The following is a 15,129-nucleotide window of genomic DNA, read 5'->3' as shown; positions in this document are numbered from 1 at the left end:
ATCTCTCAAATTTGGGCCATATTGTTTGGGCCCAAGTTGTTGCTGTTGTTAACTTAAACAGACTAACTCACTAGGTTTGTGGTTATCCAATTCGGTTTACACAAACCGAATCAAAGATAAAAATGTTGACCCAGGTCATCCGGTTCAAATCGTAACTGCTTCGTTGAGAGGATTTGTTTATTTGTAGGTCAATTCAGGTGTTTGGGAGGAGATTCGTCGTCGTCGTCTCGTTGGGGGGGGAAGAGAAGAGGATGGGGAAGCAGCCGGTGAAGCTGAAGGCGGTGGTCTACGCGCTGTCGCCGTTTCAGCAGAAGATAATGACGGGACTCTGGAAGGATCTCCCGGAGAAGATCCACCACAAGGTCTCGGAGAATTGGATCAGCGCCACTCTCCTCGTCACTCCTGTCCTCGGAACCTACTGGTATCTCTCCCTCTCTTCTCTTCTGATATCGTTATCAATGATTCTGGTGATTGATTGATAGATTGTTCTTCGAATCTGGTTGTTGTACTGCTAGTTTTTACGTTCTCTGAGAAGAGTATTTATTAGATTTTGAAACTGAATATAATTAAGTTTAGTACAGAGGTGAGCTAGAAAAGTATATATGCTTAATCTTCAAAATACATGAATGAATGTAGGTATGCTCAGCACTTCCAGGAACAGGAGAAACTGGAGCACAGGTTCTGAACCATCATGTGTGTGAAAGCCAATCTTCTGCGTCTGTGATTTTCTGAAACCTCTTTATTGCCAAAATAAATGTCTAGATTTTATGATAATCACTGTTGCTGTGCATCTTTCTTGATATCATATGGAATTGAATTGAATTGTATTCTCTAATGTTTCTAGCTTTGCTCCCTTTAAAGTTAAAAATCCAACTAGTGAATATGCTAGTCAAACATATAAGAGACAATGTTTACTTCGCATCGAGACTTAATTTTTATGTCTTTTACACTTGTACTGTGGTATTCTCCACATTGATAGTAACACCATAACAAAATAAACTCCACACCAAAGTAGAAGAAGAAAACAACGTGTAGAATACCAACAGTACAAGTTTGCAGTTTATTTTGGTATGGTGGTAACACTGTGCAACTGTTGAGTTTATTAAACATTATGTGCATGGCTCTTATCTCAACAGTTGACTCCACATTCCAGTTCGTCCGCTTATTCAGTGATTCGAGAAGAAATTCAAGAGTTTTCTGTGTTAACCAAACTGAGAAGCTTTATGCACGGATACGTGTTGCTATACATTCAAAAGCTTACGCGAGTGGTTCCACCAGATATAGTAGAAGCTACAGAGGCGTTCAGGCGTTTTTCTGGATCAAGGGTATATACATGCGTTTTGTCATGTACAGTGAAACTTCTATAAATTAATAATGTTGGAACTACACTAAAACTATAAGTTTTTTATTAATTTATACAGATATTAATTCGATATATTAATTGAACTAAAAATTCAATTTGAAACTATAAAATTATATTATTTTATAGAGATTTTTAGTGTGTATTAATTTATAGAATATTAATTTAAAAGTGTATAAAGTTATAAACTAAAATAAATTAAACAATTTTGTTTTTTTATTATTAAATACCATCTCCACTAGGCCCATAAACCAATCACTTAAACCGGGTTTTTAATCAACCACACACAACTACAACAACAACAAAACACACGCATAATCCTTTGTGCTTTAGATAGAACCCACAGAAACGGCAGCTTTAATGAGTAAACCGCAGAGAACAAAAGGGTTAGAAAAGAAAGGTGAATGGTCACTATCCACTTCATAAGCTTGTCTCGGTGGCCACCGTTTCATCATCGCCTCCTGCTGCTCCGGTTTCATCACCCGGTCGTGCAATGTCTTGATGTACACGCGCGGCACCTGCTCCTCCTCCTCTTCCTGCCCTTTTGCCTCTTCCATTTTCGCAGTTGTGAGCGCCAGAAGCGGAGCTGGTCTCATCATTAACGCAGCCAATACACACTCCTTGACAATCACAAGAACAATCACATATCATTAGGATAACACTTTTGGATCTTGAGCTTTTTATAGGAAATGAAACTTAGAGAAACCTGTTGAGGAGTCATGTGGTAAAGGAGCTTTCGTCTGAACTCAGGTTTGATAAGGGCACTAGTAGGAGGATTCTCGGGTCCTAAACCGAAACCGAGCTCATAGACATCACCATGTTCTGATAGCTCAGGCACTCCCTGTGACAAAACAACATAACGTCATGCACAAGTTACCTTCATTTGAAATAAACTTTTTTTCTTTTTATTACATCTTTCAGATCTTCATCTGTCTGAAACCCGAATTTGAGCATTGTGGCTGCGATATAAACAGCCAGACAGATCTTCTTAGGGAATCTCTGGATCGAGCTCGTTACACTAAGCCCTCCTGCACTGTGGCCCACAAGTATCACCTGATGACAGAAACAGAACAGAGAGAGTTTGCTTCAGATACAAGAAACAATACAGTTAGGGTTGTACGTGTGTGTGTCTCTGACCTGTTCTTGTTCGGGTAAGGAGGAGAGGAAGTCGACGAGTGGTTGGTTGTATTGGTCGAAGGAAGTTAGAGTATCGGCAGAGGAAGGATCTATGCCTGAGGATTTGAGGTCGATGCAAGTGACGGTGTAGCCAGAGACTTCCAAGAGACACTTGATTTTGTACCAGCACCATGATCCTAAGCTCATGCCGTGTATTAGCACAAAGTGTGGTTGTTTTCTTCTTGGTTTCAATTCGAGGGTGTGATCTTGATTCTCCTCCGCCATAGATTACGCCGGAGTTTTGCCGGAGGTTTAATGGGGTTTTCTTCCGCTGAGTGCTCTGTGTGTTTTATTCTTTGGGGGTCTTTGTCACATATGTCAAGCGCATATATAGTGGAAGAGATTTCTTTGCTTCTTTTCTCAGTCATGAGATTTTATTCTTATTATAACACTAGATCTTTTATCCGCGCTACGCGCGGATTATTTGGGTATAATTAAGTTTTTATTTAATTAATTAATTTATATTTATTTTAATAATTTATATTGTAATTTGTAAAGTGATTTTTTACCTCTGAACTCTCATACTTAAATTTAAATCAGCTTAAAGATTTATTATCCTTAATAAATAAATAGATCTGTTAGTATATAATTAACAATTAATTAAAAAGAAATTTTATTGATTTGAGAATTATCATTGTCTTAAAATAATTTATATTTTGTTATAAAATATTCATATCTTAAATAAATAATTAGGTTTGTTATTATACTATCGTAATTTATAATGAATTGTTATTTGGTAATCATCATTATATAAAAATAATTTATATTGTGTTGTCCAAAATAATAGTTTACATCATAATTTTTAAAAACAAAAGAGATATATCTCCTTATATATATTGTATATAATTGTATATATACATAAGTGTTTTTAATATTCTTACACAATAAAAGTATAATTTTATTATAATAAATATTTTTGTGATATGTAAAAAATTGATATAATTTCATTTTTTTACTAAATATTTCAAATGCATGAGTATTTTTAAATTGTTTTTATGTGATAAAATATTTTTTCTTTGATAAAAAACCCTATATGTTTGATTTAATATTAAATATTCTGAACATATGTAAATAATTTATTCTAGTGATATTTGAATTGATAATATATTTATTTATATGCAATTATTGTGTTTACAATCAGTGTACCATTGCAACCAAACTCTTTCTTGAGGTCCTTAAGTATCTTGCTGTAAAAAAAATATGAACCTAATAATGGAATCAGTTGAACCTCCTAGACCAACAGTCTAAGCCATGTTAAATTTGCATGATGCTACGTGGTTGCTCAAAACCAAAACCTTTAATGATTAGAACACAATTTTTTCTTAAAAAATCTATTCGTGAATGCATTTGTAAATGTAAACTGCAAGACTTAAAACAACCAAATTCGTAAAAGCTTCAAATCCAACAAAACTAAGATACTCAAACATCAAACTTAAGGTAAAAACATTATGCAGAGACAATAAGAAAGATAGTTCAATGTTGCAAACACAAAGTCTGAGATTAAAAAAAAACAAAGCATAGAGTCTTAGTAATCATAAAACCACGATTCAACACATCCTAGCCACATCTGGCTCGCTTGGGGTCTTCTGCCTCGACCTTATCAGCAGCCCTCTTCACAATCCCAACGCATGTGGAAGGTTCACCATCAGCAACTCCATTCTGCAGAGTTCCTTGGGCTTCAGCTTCTTGATCTTCTGGGGTGAGAACCTTTGTCACAGTCAAAGCTTGGGTCTTGCCTGTCAAATTGTGATCTGATACTTTCACAATGAATTTTCGAGTCTGTCCAATGGTATCGATAAGAGCCTGAGGTACCGGAACCAAGTGGTCATCTCCTACATTCTCATTAGCCTAATATACATTAAACAACTGTCACTATATATATCTAGCTATCTTGGAGAATATAGATTCAAATAACATAAGCACACAGGGTTGTAATTACCTCGAAATAACTTGCAACCAACTCTGAAGCTTTTCTTCCGGATAACTCATGTCCAGCATCACCGAGGAGCACAAAAGACGCCTGATCCTCATTATCATACACAGAGATCTTGGCCAGGTACCTGTGTCATGTGCAGAGTTATAATGAGTGCATTAAAGTATAAGAATAAGTACAGCTGAGTCACTTACTGTGGAACACCAACAATGTCGGGTTTCCCACATTTTTTACACATAAGGGTGGTAGGCCCTTTGGTTGCCTTAGTGTGGCACACACCACATCCTATGTAATACCAGGATGAACCGTGCACCACATCAGCAACAGTTGCTATGCACTCAAACCAAGCAACCTGCAAGATGCGAAACAATTAATTAAGAGATTAAGACTATCATATTGAAGGCGTTAATCATTGATATTGTATAACCTTGGCATCTTCCTGCTGAATATAGAATAAGAGCTCGCCTATGGTCATTGTCTCAGTCTTAGTGACAACGTCTGCGTTAACTCTGTTGGCAACAGATAAGTTCGCGTTCATCCTGAAGCCAACACCCAAACATCAAATACAATGTGGAATACAACGGCCAAAATTTAAATATAGAATGCTTACCAAGTGAGATACTCTTCGGTTATTTGAACATCTTTGTCCAAGAAAACACGTGATGGCGTCATAGAAGAGAGAGCGAGGGTACCTATAACAGATCCATTGTTATAATACATATGCAAAGTTATAATGTAAATGAGATGTATAAATATATATATGTCTAATATTTGCTATCTCGGAACCTAGCGGTTACTCATATGTATATGTATATGTCCAAAAGCAGCTCTACTACCAAAGCTAACCTAACCAGATAAGGCTTCTTGACCCTCTTGTGTCCTGCTTAAAAATTAAAAAGGTTGATAATACGGACCTCCAAATCGTTTCGGGTTTAAAGTAGTGACCAAAACAACACGTGCGGTTCCTCCAGATGCTTTAAATTTCTCACTAAAATCCGAGGCAGCCTTGTCCCATAGGTATAACTTCATCACCGGACCACTATAACATACAAAACACATGTGTTAAGAGAGACAACATATGAATATGGAAAAAATAGATTAGCTTACTCATGTGTTTGAACATGGAGCAAGACGCGGCGAGATGAAGCTATCTCGGCATCATCTAGCATGAGACTATCACTTAGAACCTGTCCATTCACAAGCTTGATGTGGCCAACATAATCTGCAAGATAAAATAAACAAACTCAATGCTTTATATATCATAAACCCAAAAATGTAGCCTAGAATTGTAAGTGTTGATCAAAACATTATCCTAGACAAAGAATGCTGAACATACTTGATCGATTTAAACACATTATATAACATGGGGAGCTTACCATAAAGATCCCCTCTCAAGTCGCAGGCAGCATCGAACTCCTCATATCCATGGATCCGGAACCGGTCCTCAAGGAAACAAACCGGACTGTCCGTTAGATCAGAGAGGACAGAAGTCGATGAGAATGTGATGGTGAAACTTGGTTCCGCAACACGATACAAATTCTTGTTGTGAGAACCGAAAAAACTGTTGAGTCTGTAAACGCCACCAGCTCTCATGTGTGGCAAATAAGTGTCTATCCTCCCAGCTGGGATGAAACCCTGGATGACAGTCTCCTGTTATCATCAGTAAAGAAATTAAATCAGAAATGCTAGACAGGAAATCATAGAAACGCATCAACAACAAATTTATAGTTACTGTACTATCAATAAAAGCAAACACTTGCTGTAAATTATCTAAAATGTTCATCAGTCAAAGTTTTAATGGAATATGTTCTCTTTTTTTATTAGCAAAACTAAACTGCCAAAGTGAGACCAAGAAACCAAAATCATAAATTATTTTCTAATCATAAAGTCTCTGCCAAAGTAAAGTCTAGAACGATAAGTTTCAATTTCTAAACTAAACTGTAATCAAGATTTTGGGTTATACCTCTTGGTCGATGAGAAGCATCTCGAGACCGATAAGCACCTTTGACACAACATTTCGAGCTTCCCAAAAATGGATCAACCGGAACCTCAACTCGCCGTCATGAGGTCCGTATTTCACATCTTTGAAAGCCACCACTTCGGCCGAGACAATAGCTTTTCCCTTAACGCGGGAAGAGACAGCAGATTTGCCTCTAACACCTGAGGAGACACCAGCCTTCGTGCTGTGAATGATCGCACCTGCATAGGAATACGAACGTTACCATCATCAAAAAAGGGAACTAAAAATCCACAATTTCACATGCGTTTCTATTTACCCTTATCTACTAAAAACAATTATTTTGCTCATCTCATTGTTTTAAACCTCATAGCTTCAGATTCTCTATTTTTTTTATACTGGTAATCAGACGGACATTATAATCTCATAATGAAACGATAAGGGTTCTTACCATTGGGGTTCTTCGACATAGGTACGCCGATCAAGACGCCGGAAGAGACAGCAGTTTTGCCGCTGAGTTTGGTCAGACCGGAAGTGACCGACGCTTCGCCTTTGTCTCGCTTCGAGTGGAGATCGCCTATTGAGTGGTTGGATGAGACATGGGGTGTTCCGATGGGTTTGATCGGTCCGGGAGAGGAGTCAGACTCGACGCCTTTTGGTTTCTCGGAGATGGAACTTCCGTTGGAACTCATTGCAACTAAGCTTAATCGGAATAAGACTCGTATCAAGAGTTGTATAAACAAAAGAAGGAGAAAATGCGGATTAAGAGTTATATAAACAAAATCTGAAGGAGAAAAGCAAAACGAATCCATAAATGAGAGTAAAGAGAGAACGAAGTGGAGTTGTATTGATTGTTTAGGGTCAGATCGTGAAACGGATCAAAGAAGAAGAAGAGGAAAAGCAAAAGGGATTAGGAATCGACAAAGGAGATGAAGAATCGACAAAGGGACGAAGATTCGATTTAGGTTAATAGGATTTGAGAGACGCGTAAGGGAGAGGTCGAAATGGTTTGGTCGCTGGCTGGGTCTGTCTATGGTCTAATGGGCTAGGTTCGAATGTTTTAAAAATCACGGTAAGTCGAAGCCCAAGAAAATCAACACATATTTGACATAGTCGAAGCCCAAGAAAATCAACACATATTTGACATGGCAAAAACACCCTCTCTAATTGGTTGATTAAAATTGCCTACGTGGACAGCTTGGTTGAGGAGGATATCTCCCTTTTATTACTTATATCTGATTTCAATATGATTAGTAATTATTTTAGTATTTATAAAATGAGAGTATATTAACCTTTAACAGAAATTTATCCAGTTATGGTAATATATCATCAGTTGGAGGGGAAATAAAGCTTTTCATATACGTTAATCAACAAAAAGAATGTATATATTTAGGTAGAATTTAAGGTTATTTTTCCTTTGGCAGCTCATTTTAGAGGTCAACGAAACCAATTTATGGCTTATTAAACAGATTTGGTAAAATATCTAATAGAATAAAGCTATTAAAGAGTGATTTATTAAAAAAGATATTCCACACAAAAAGTTTCAAGATTTTTTATCGAAGCGAATAATCTTTTACTATGAATTAAACCCTGGTTCTTTTTACATTTTACGTTTTTCTGTTTTTCTCTCTATAACTTTTCTTTTCGCAAATGTAACTTACGTGTTATAGTGATCAATTTCAGCTCAAATTGGTTGAAAAAAAAAATATCAGCTCAAATTTGCGCTTGTGAAAATGATTGATTGAGAAGAAAAATGTTTAACTTGTAGTAAAAACATATATACATATTAATTATTATATATATACACATGCATATACATTTGTCGATTTGGTTGTGGATGGGACTTTGGTATATGGTCACTTGGTTTATTGCATATTCTTCTTATAGTTGGGATAGTCAATGAGTAATAATTGTCTGTTCTGACTTACATCTATTATTATATAGTTGGGTACTATTTACGTTTTTATTCTCTATACAATTTATGAATTGTGTCGAGTTATAAATAATAATTTATGGCATGGCATAAATACTTCTTGAGAGAGGTTTCCAGCTTAATGTTCAGATTGATTTCAATATTTACGATAACCAGACGGTGAGAATGTTATATAAAAACTATATAATGTGATTCTCAATCTCGAATAATAAAGAAATCTAGTATTTGCTCAAAAAAAAAAAGTATTTGATAGCTGGATCGATAGTCATCGTTATTATAAAATGTTACATAGATTAAGGTATGTCACGTGTGTGACATATTTTTAACAACCCCGTTCTAGATTTATTTGTATTTTGAAGAAACGTTATCATCCGATTTCTTCAGTTATTCTTTTGTCAACATCTACAATTAATTATCGGATAATAGTAATAGTTTTCTAGGTCTAGTTTCTAACCAAAAAAAAAAGTTCATTGACCTGTTAATGCTCGTTACTACTAAGCTTCTTACCCGGAACAATTTGGTTTAATTTTAACAAAAAAAAAAGGTTATGAAGAACCTACTTGTTTCTTATTTTTTCTATGAATGTATGTTTAAGATCAGTAAAGTTGGAAAACGTACCGGTCATGATATTTACGTAGAAGTAGAACCATCAAACTACACATGAAAAGAATGGTGACTTTTTGACAAAGGCTTTAGAATTGTGACGTTTGTGCAATTGTTTTCATTCCTTTTTCGTTTATATGTAATTCGAGAACGATAAAGGAAAATGGAATTAAATAAATAAGCTTGATTGAGAAGTGAAAAAAAGGAGAAGTGTCAAAAACAAAGATGAAGATGATATCTCCTCCTTTTCCGCGAGTAACGAAAGCGTCTTTTTATTCTTCCTTTTTCTCCGATCTCCCTAGCTTTTCGGTTTTTTTTGTAACTCAGCTTGATTTTATAGTTTTCAATTCGTATGCTAGACAAACCAACGTCTGAATGAAAATGACATATTGATATACGTGACTTGTGACCATGATTCAAGTTATATTTTTTAATGCAACTAGGGTAGGCCCGCCCTACGGGCGGGTTAGCAAATAAACAAATAAAATAAATTACTTAAAATATTTATCTTATTTTAAACTGAAAGTAAAATTAATTTTCATGCTTTTTTATTAAAACAATTTAATTATTTATTTTAAAACCGTAAACTTATTAATTATTAAAAGTTTTAGAAAAGATGTAATGAATAGTACTTTTCATCTGTATATATAAAAATAACTTCATATCCAATAGTTTTAAGGAAAATTTGATCACATATACATAACTATCACCAATTAAGTTTCTACAGATAACAACTTTTAGTCTATGATATTTTTGTAATAATTTCCATATTATCCTTGACACAAACAGTAGGAAACTATGTAGTTACTGTAAAATATTATGCAGTGTATTTGTTATCATAAGTTAACTATAAAAATTATTACTCATTCCGTTCGGATTTACTTGACGTTCTAAATAATTTTTTTGTCAATATATTCGAAGTTCTCAGAATTCTATGTAAAGAATAAAGAATGATAAAATATGACTTTTTCTATCTTTGTAATTAATGATCTTTAGTGGGATGATATAAACCTAATTTAGCATTGAAAACTAACGAAAAGATTAAAATAGACATTACATTAACTTTTTTAATTTATTTGCAGCCATCATGTAATTCCAAGCGGAAGAAAGTACTATTTTTATTAAAAAAATGTAAGAATTATTACTCGAACTTATTCAGAAAACTGACAGTTGTTTTTTTTTATTTCTTTGAATTGGATTTTGATCTAAACGTAATTAAATAACTCTATTCAATAAAGGTAAAAAAAAAACATTATAGAACTCTCAAATTTTATGAAAATGGGGAAAGTAAAAGATTTTTGTTTCGTTCTTACGTAAGTGCAAATAAATAATTGAGATGTGGTGAATAATCAGCTAAATTAGCCGGTAATATTGCTTATTACACATAATACAAAAAATAAAACAAAAGTAAAAACGGAAACAGAGGATATCCATAGCCCCAAGTATTCTAAATTTTTGAAATGACACTAAACTCAGTTTAACACAAAAAAAGTTCATAACACACTTAAACCAAAAAAAGTTCATAACACACAAAAAAAGAGACCCTGATCACAAATCCAACGACACAGAACCACAATCAAAAGTCACGTGCCTTAATCATAAGGTCAGTCTCATTTATGTCAAAGCATTGAGCAAACTTTCAGTAAGAAAACAGTGGAATGATAGAAAAAAAAAACATTTGCGCTGAAACAGTACAGATGCAGGTCTGTCTGAGAGTTTGAACATCGTACAATTTGTTTTTTATTTGCTTGAAAATGTAAATTTAAATATCTGATCGGACGGTTGCATAACCATTTACTCTTTCTTTTTATATTTTCGTCACTATCATCTTAAAATGCCAGAAGAGAAATTAACTTCGCCGTGTCAAGCATATGTCACACAGAAAATATTATAGTTGGACACGTGTGTAGTCTGAAAATGAGGGGCATCTTTAGCTGGATTTAAAGTTTATGCATCTTATTTGGGCCTCAATGATAAGCCCGATTTGTTGTAACCAAATTGTCCTTTAGAGCCTTAACAACGACAAAAAAAGGAAGCGACTTCGTCTGTTATCAGCTTCCTCCACCCCGTGAAGCTTCTTCTCCGTCCTCCTCCAACTTTCTTTACCAAGACAAAAACAAATCGAAATCAAAACTCGCAGAGAGAGAGAGACAGAGACAGATTCAGAGAGCGAGAGAGAGAGAGATTTGCCCGTGACATAGCGAGGCAGGGAGAGAGAGAGAGAGATCCGGCGTGGCGCAGAGAGGAGAGAGGCGGTGAGAGAGAGGAGACCGGTGGTGGTGACTCTCGTCTTCTCTACCGCTCAGTCTCCGTCAGTCTTTTCTCCAGCTCTTTCCCGTTTCAGATCTAATGAAGAATCGTGAAAGTCCCCGGCGGCATCGAAGAAGAAGAAGGATTTGCCCTTTTTTTTTGTGAATCCGTATTATGATTAGAAGCCCATCACGAATTATAACAAAATAAAGCCCAAGAAGAATTCACTTAAATGAAACGATGCCGAGAGAAGCGTGGACACGTGTCAGCTCTATAAAAAAGGAGTTTCCACGTGGACAGCCTAGGAGGGAGGCAAACATATTTATATATATATAGATATTCCTGTGGTTTTTCTACACAAAGCTAGCTCTTCCTCTAACCAATTTTTGAGGTTTTAAAACAAGAAACGTGTGGAAGAGATTTTATTATAAACCGGATAAGCTGCAAAAAAAAAAAGACAATGTAAAATCACACATATATATAATATAAGTTTCTATTAGAATATACAAAATCTCCTCCTACCACACACTTAACATATCAGTGATTTATTATGTTTTTATATTGAATAATTTTTACGTGCATTCAATTAAACTTAGAACTTTTGATATTTAGAGGGTGGGGAAAATGCAATAAGTGAGAGGTGAAAAATGGTATGGTCAGACCGGAGACATGTGCCCAAAAAAAGACCTTTACCAATTGTCAGTGTCTTTGTGGACGAAGGAATCAGATTCATTTCGATTATGAATTTATGAACTTATTTTTTGTGGTACATATCAGAATGCGTATATGCAAAAATCAATTTTTAGTTTTTTGTAACTAAAATCAATTTACAGTTTCGACAAAATAAGTCTATTAACACTAAATTACACCACTAAAATAATCGTAAGCTTTTGACAAATTGTATCGTTATAATAAAAACTTAAAAAGGTTTCTGTAATAGCTTTTGTTTTTGGATCAAACATAGCTTTTTCAAAAGAAAAAAAAAAGTTTTTTAAAAAACGTTGAATCTAATCTATTAAAATAGAGTCCTATTTTTTATCTACCATTTACAAGTTCTCATTTATTTTTGGACTTCCTTTAGAATAGCACGTGTTTGGACATAGAAATGTGTTTGGTTCCTTGGATATCTAATCTATTAAAACAAAGTTCTATTTTCTATCTACTTTTAACAAGTCATACTAGGATCCTCTAAAAAAATAACATATTTCATTATTTACATTAATAATAAAACAAATATAAATATAAATTTATTTTTAAATATAACAAATTATGTTGAAAAAGAATCTAACAAAATCTTACCAACTTTCTAAATATTTTTATAAAATAACACTTAATTAATTTCGTAAATACTAATATAACTTTATAATTCAATGTTAATTAAAAATTTATTATAAAACAAGAAAATAAAATTCTATACTATTTTATATATTTTTAGTTATATTATATATTATATTAAAATAGAAGTACTATATGAATTAAATATGGGTAAATTTATCTATTTTATTTTTAAAATATTTTCATTTAAATAAATTATCACTCATCATCAAAATGTATTTAAATTCGTAAACTATATTATATTTTTTAGAAAAATAAATTTATAAACATAAATTCATTAACATAGGTTAAACTATTATATCTACAACAACTTTTTTTTTTTTGAAACTCTCAACAATATATTGTTTAAAAAATAATAATATACAAAAATATAATAGTTTATAACTAACCTTTAGTTCATATACTATTTAAAAATATGTTATTAGAAAACTATAGAATTTTAATTATTCATTCAAAATATTAATGACAAATCAAATTTTAATTATAAATTTAATATTTATATTAATTATAAACATATTCTGAGAGATGTATAAAAGTTTTACCGAAATTAAAATTATTTATATAAAATAATGTATTTATTTAATAACAAAACAATTTCAAAAATCATATAATCTCCCACCTCAAATATAGTTGTATAATTTTCTAAACAATTTTGACAAAATATAAAATTTAAAAAAATAAGTATGCAAACTTAAAATAATAATGTTTTAAATTTTTCAAAAGGTATAATCATAGATAATAAAGAATAACTTCTTGAAATGTAACACGGAAAAACAAACTATGTTATAAAAATTAAAGTAATCTAATATTTTGAAGTCTTAATTTAATAACAAAAAAAAATTAATATCATAACATCCAAAAAATATTCTATATCAATAAAATTTACTAAAATAATATGATGGATGCTACCATGTATACAATTTACTACAGTAATAGGTTTATATTCACAATATATAACACTAAAATTAAAATTATATACTTAAAATGTTTATAATAAATCAAAAGTATACATTCATAAGATGAAAAATATCCGCACGAATGTGCGGGTCAAAATCTAGTTTTTATCTTAATTAGGTTTTCAGTTTTTATCAAACATAGCTATGTAGACCAAACCTCGCTATATAATACATAGGCCTTGTGCTGAGTACAAAAAAATTTTCTTCAAAATTTTAGCCAATATTATCGTAAACTTGAAAATTAAAATCTTTAACTATTTGTTTATAATAAATTAAAACCTTAATTTCTTATGTAAAATAAAAGAATATAATCTAGTGCAAATGGATTCTGAGCACATGTTCATAGCCGGTATAGTAGTATGTAAAAGGATAAGCGTTGCACAATACTGTATCAGAGTGATCTCTTAAGATCAACCAAAACATATCTTGAGTTCATAATCATGCAAATTAAACTGAATATAAAGGCATACGTAGAATTTGAATACTCCAACTATGTGTCGACAAAAATATAAAAAGGAATACCCCAACAATGTCGATAGGAACTCCAATAACGTAACATGCCAACTAATTATGAATCTATATATGATGATACATATGCAAACGAATAGATTGGGGATAGTGGAAAAAAACCATGTCCCTTTGTCTCAAAAGTTCTTTGTGTGTCTAGTGACGCGTAACGTTGTGAGCTACACTATATATATGTAGTTCAATAGTTGTTTAATAGTTTAACCACGAAACTTTGTTACAGCCAGATGTAATAACATTCAATACTTAAGAATAAGTACGTGAAGAAGACACATATTGGTGCTAATAGGCTGGCTGTCCATGTTCGATCTGATAGGCTGATCCTGTCTCGTTTTCAGTTCGATTTATTTTATATATTTTGGTCCTAATTTTTCTTGAATTATTTTAATTTGGTGAGTTGATGTAAAGCAATAAGCCCAAAACGATAAAGAAGACAAGAAAAGAAAGATAGATAAACTTTGGTGAGCCTTAAAATATGTGTGGCTGACAAAAAGCTTGATTTTCAATCATATAAGTATTTATATATATAAGAAAACAGGGCGGCCTTTTGGGAAAAACTATCAACAGTCGGCGCTGGCCGAGATGCTCCTTGGCTACTTACGGGAGATTTTAATGACATCCTCTGCAATGATGAGAAGATAGGGGGACCTCCCCGGCTTGAAGGATCATTCACAGCTTTTCGATCCTTTATTACTCAAAATGGCCTTTGGGATCTCAAGCACTCAGGCGACCAGCTCTCATGGAGAGGAACCCGTTACACTCATTACATTCGCTCGAGGCTTGACCGCTCCATGGGAAACTGTTCATGGGCTGAGAACTTCCCACTGGGTAGATGCTGCTACCTTAGATATGAGGGCTCGGATCACAGACCAGTCATGACCTACTTCAACTCTACTAAACACAAGCATCGCGGTATGTTTCGTTTCAACAGAGCTCTTACTGAGAATGAAGAAGTTACAGAGTTGGTTGAGTCGGCATGGAACCAATCGCCTCTTGGGACAGTGATCCATAAGCTTAATGCATGCCGCAGAAGTATCATCGGTCAAAGGATCAACAAAATAAGAGTAACTTGCTTATCAAGAAATCGCAACTGGCGCTAGA

The 15,129-nt window shown here is 33.4% G+C and overlaps 3 protein-coding genes and 1 long non-coding RNA gene across 4 annotated transcripts; 2 read left to right on the top strand and 2 right to left on the bottom strand.

Annotated features, from left to right (window-relative positions):
- Positions 1-156: 156 nt before the first annotated feature.
- Positions 157-908, top strand: LOC103847278 (cytochrome b-c1 complex subunit 8). Its single transcript, XM_009124338.3, has 2 exons — positions 157-421; positions 637-908. The coding sequence occupies exons 1-2, from the start codon at positions 252-254 to the stop codon at positions 683-685; spliced, it is 219 nt and encodes a 72-aa protein (XP_009122586.1). The 5' UTR covers positions 157-251; the 3' UTR covers positions 686-908.
- Positions 909-1,541: 633 nt separating this feature from the next.
- LOC103847267 (methylesterase 17) lies at positions 1,542-3,413 on the bottom strand. Its single transcript, XM_009124327.3, has 4 exons — positions 2,498-3,413; positions 2,273-2,413; positions 2,067-2,201; positions 1,542-1,980 (listed from the first exon to the last, which is right to left on the bottom strand). Exons 1-4 carry the CDS (start codon positions 2,759-2,761, stop codon positions 1,690-1,692), a joined length of 831 nt encoding a protein of 276 aa, XP_009122575.1. The 5' UTR covers positions 2,762-3,413; the 3' UTR covers positions 1,542-1,689.
- A 523-nt stretch (positions 3,414-3,936) lies between these two features.
- LOC117126614 lies at positions 3,937-9,312 on the bottom strand. The gene is made up of 10 exons (XM_033275120.1): positions 6,878-9,312; positions 6,433-6,668; positions 5,846-6,119; positions 5,577-5,691; positions 5,384-5,508; positions 5,080-5,161; positions 4,897-5,008; positions 4,664-4,821; positions 4,476-4,596; positions 3,937-4,384 (listed from the first exon to the last, which is right to left on the bottom strand). The coding sequence occupies exons 1-10, from the start codon at positions 7,236-7,238 to the stop codon at positions 4,094-4,096; spliced, it is 1,875 nt and encodes a 624-aa protein (XP_033131011.1). The 5' UTR covers positions 7,239-9,312; the 3' UTR covers positions 3,937-4,093.
- A 13-nt stretch (positions 9,313-9,325) lies between these two features.
- LOC117126657 lies at positions 9,326-11,886 on the top strand. Its single transcript, XR_004449360.1, has 2 exons — positions 9,326-10,369; positions 10,677-11,886. It is a non-coding gene; the product is annotated as an uncharacterized LOC117126657 (long non-coding RNA).
- Positions 11,887-15,129: the final 3,243 nt, after the last annotated feature.

This window comes from Brassica rapa, chromosome A01 (assembly GCF_000309985.2).
Source record: "Brassica rapa cultivar Chiifu-401-42 chromosome A01, CAAS_Brap_v3.01, whole genome shotgun sequence".
In the NCBI taxonomy this organism is placed as follows: domain Eukaryota; kingdom Viridiplantae; phylum Streptophyta; class Magnoliopsida; order Brassicales; family Brassicaceae; genus Brassica; species Brassica rapa.
Note: the sequence above shows the minus strand (reverse complement) of the source record. Positions and strands in the feature narration are given on the sequence as shown.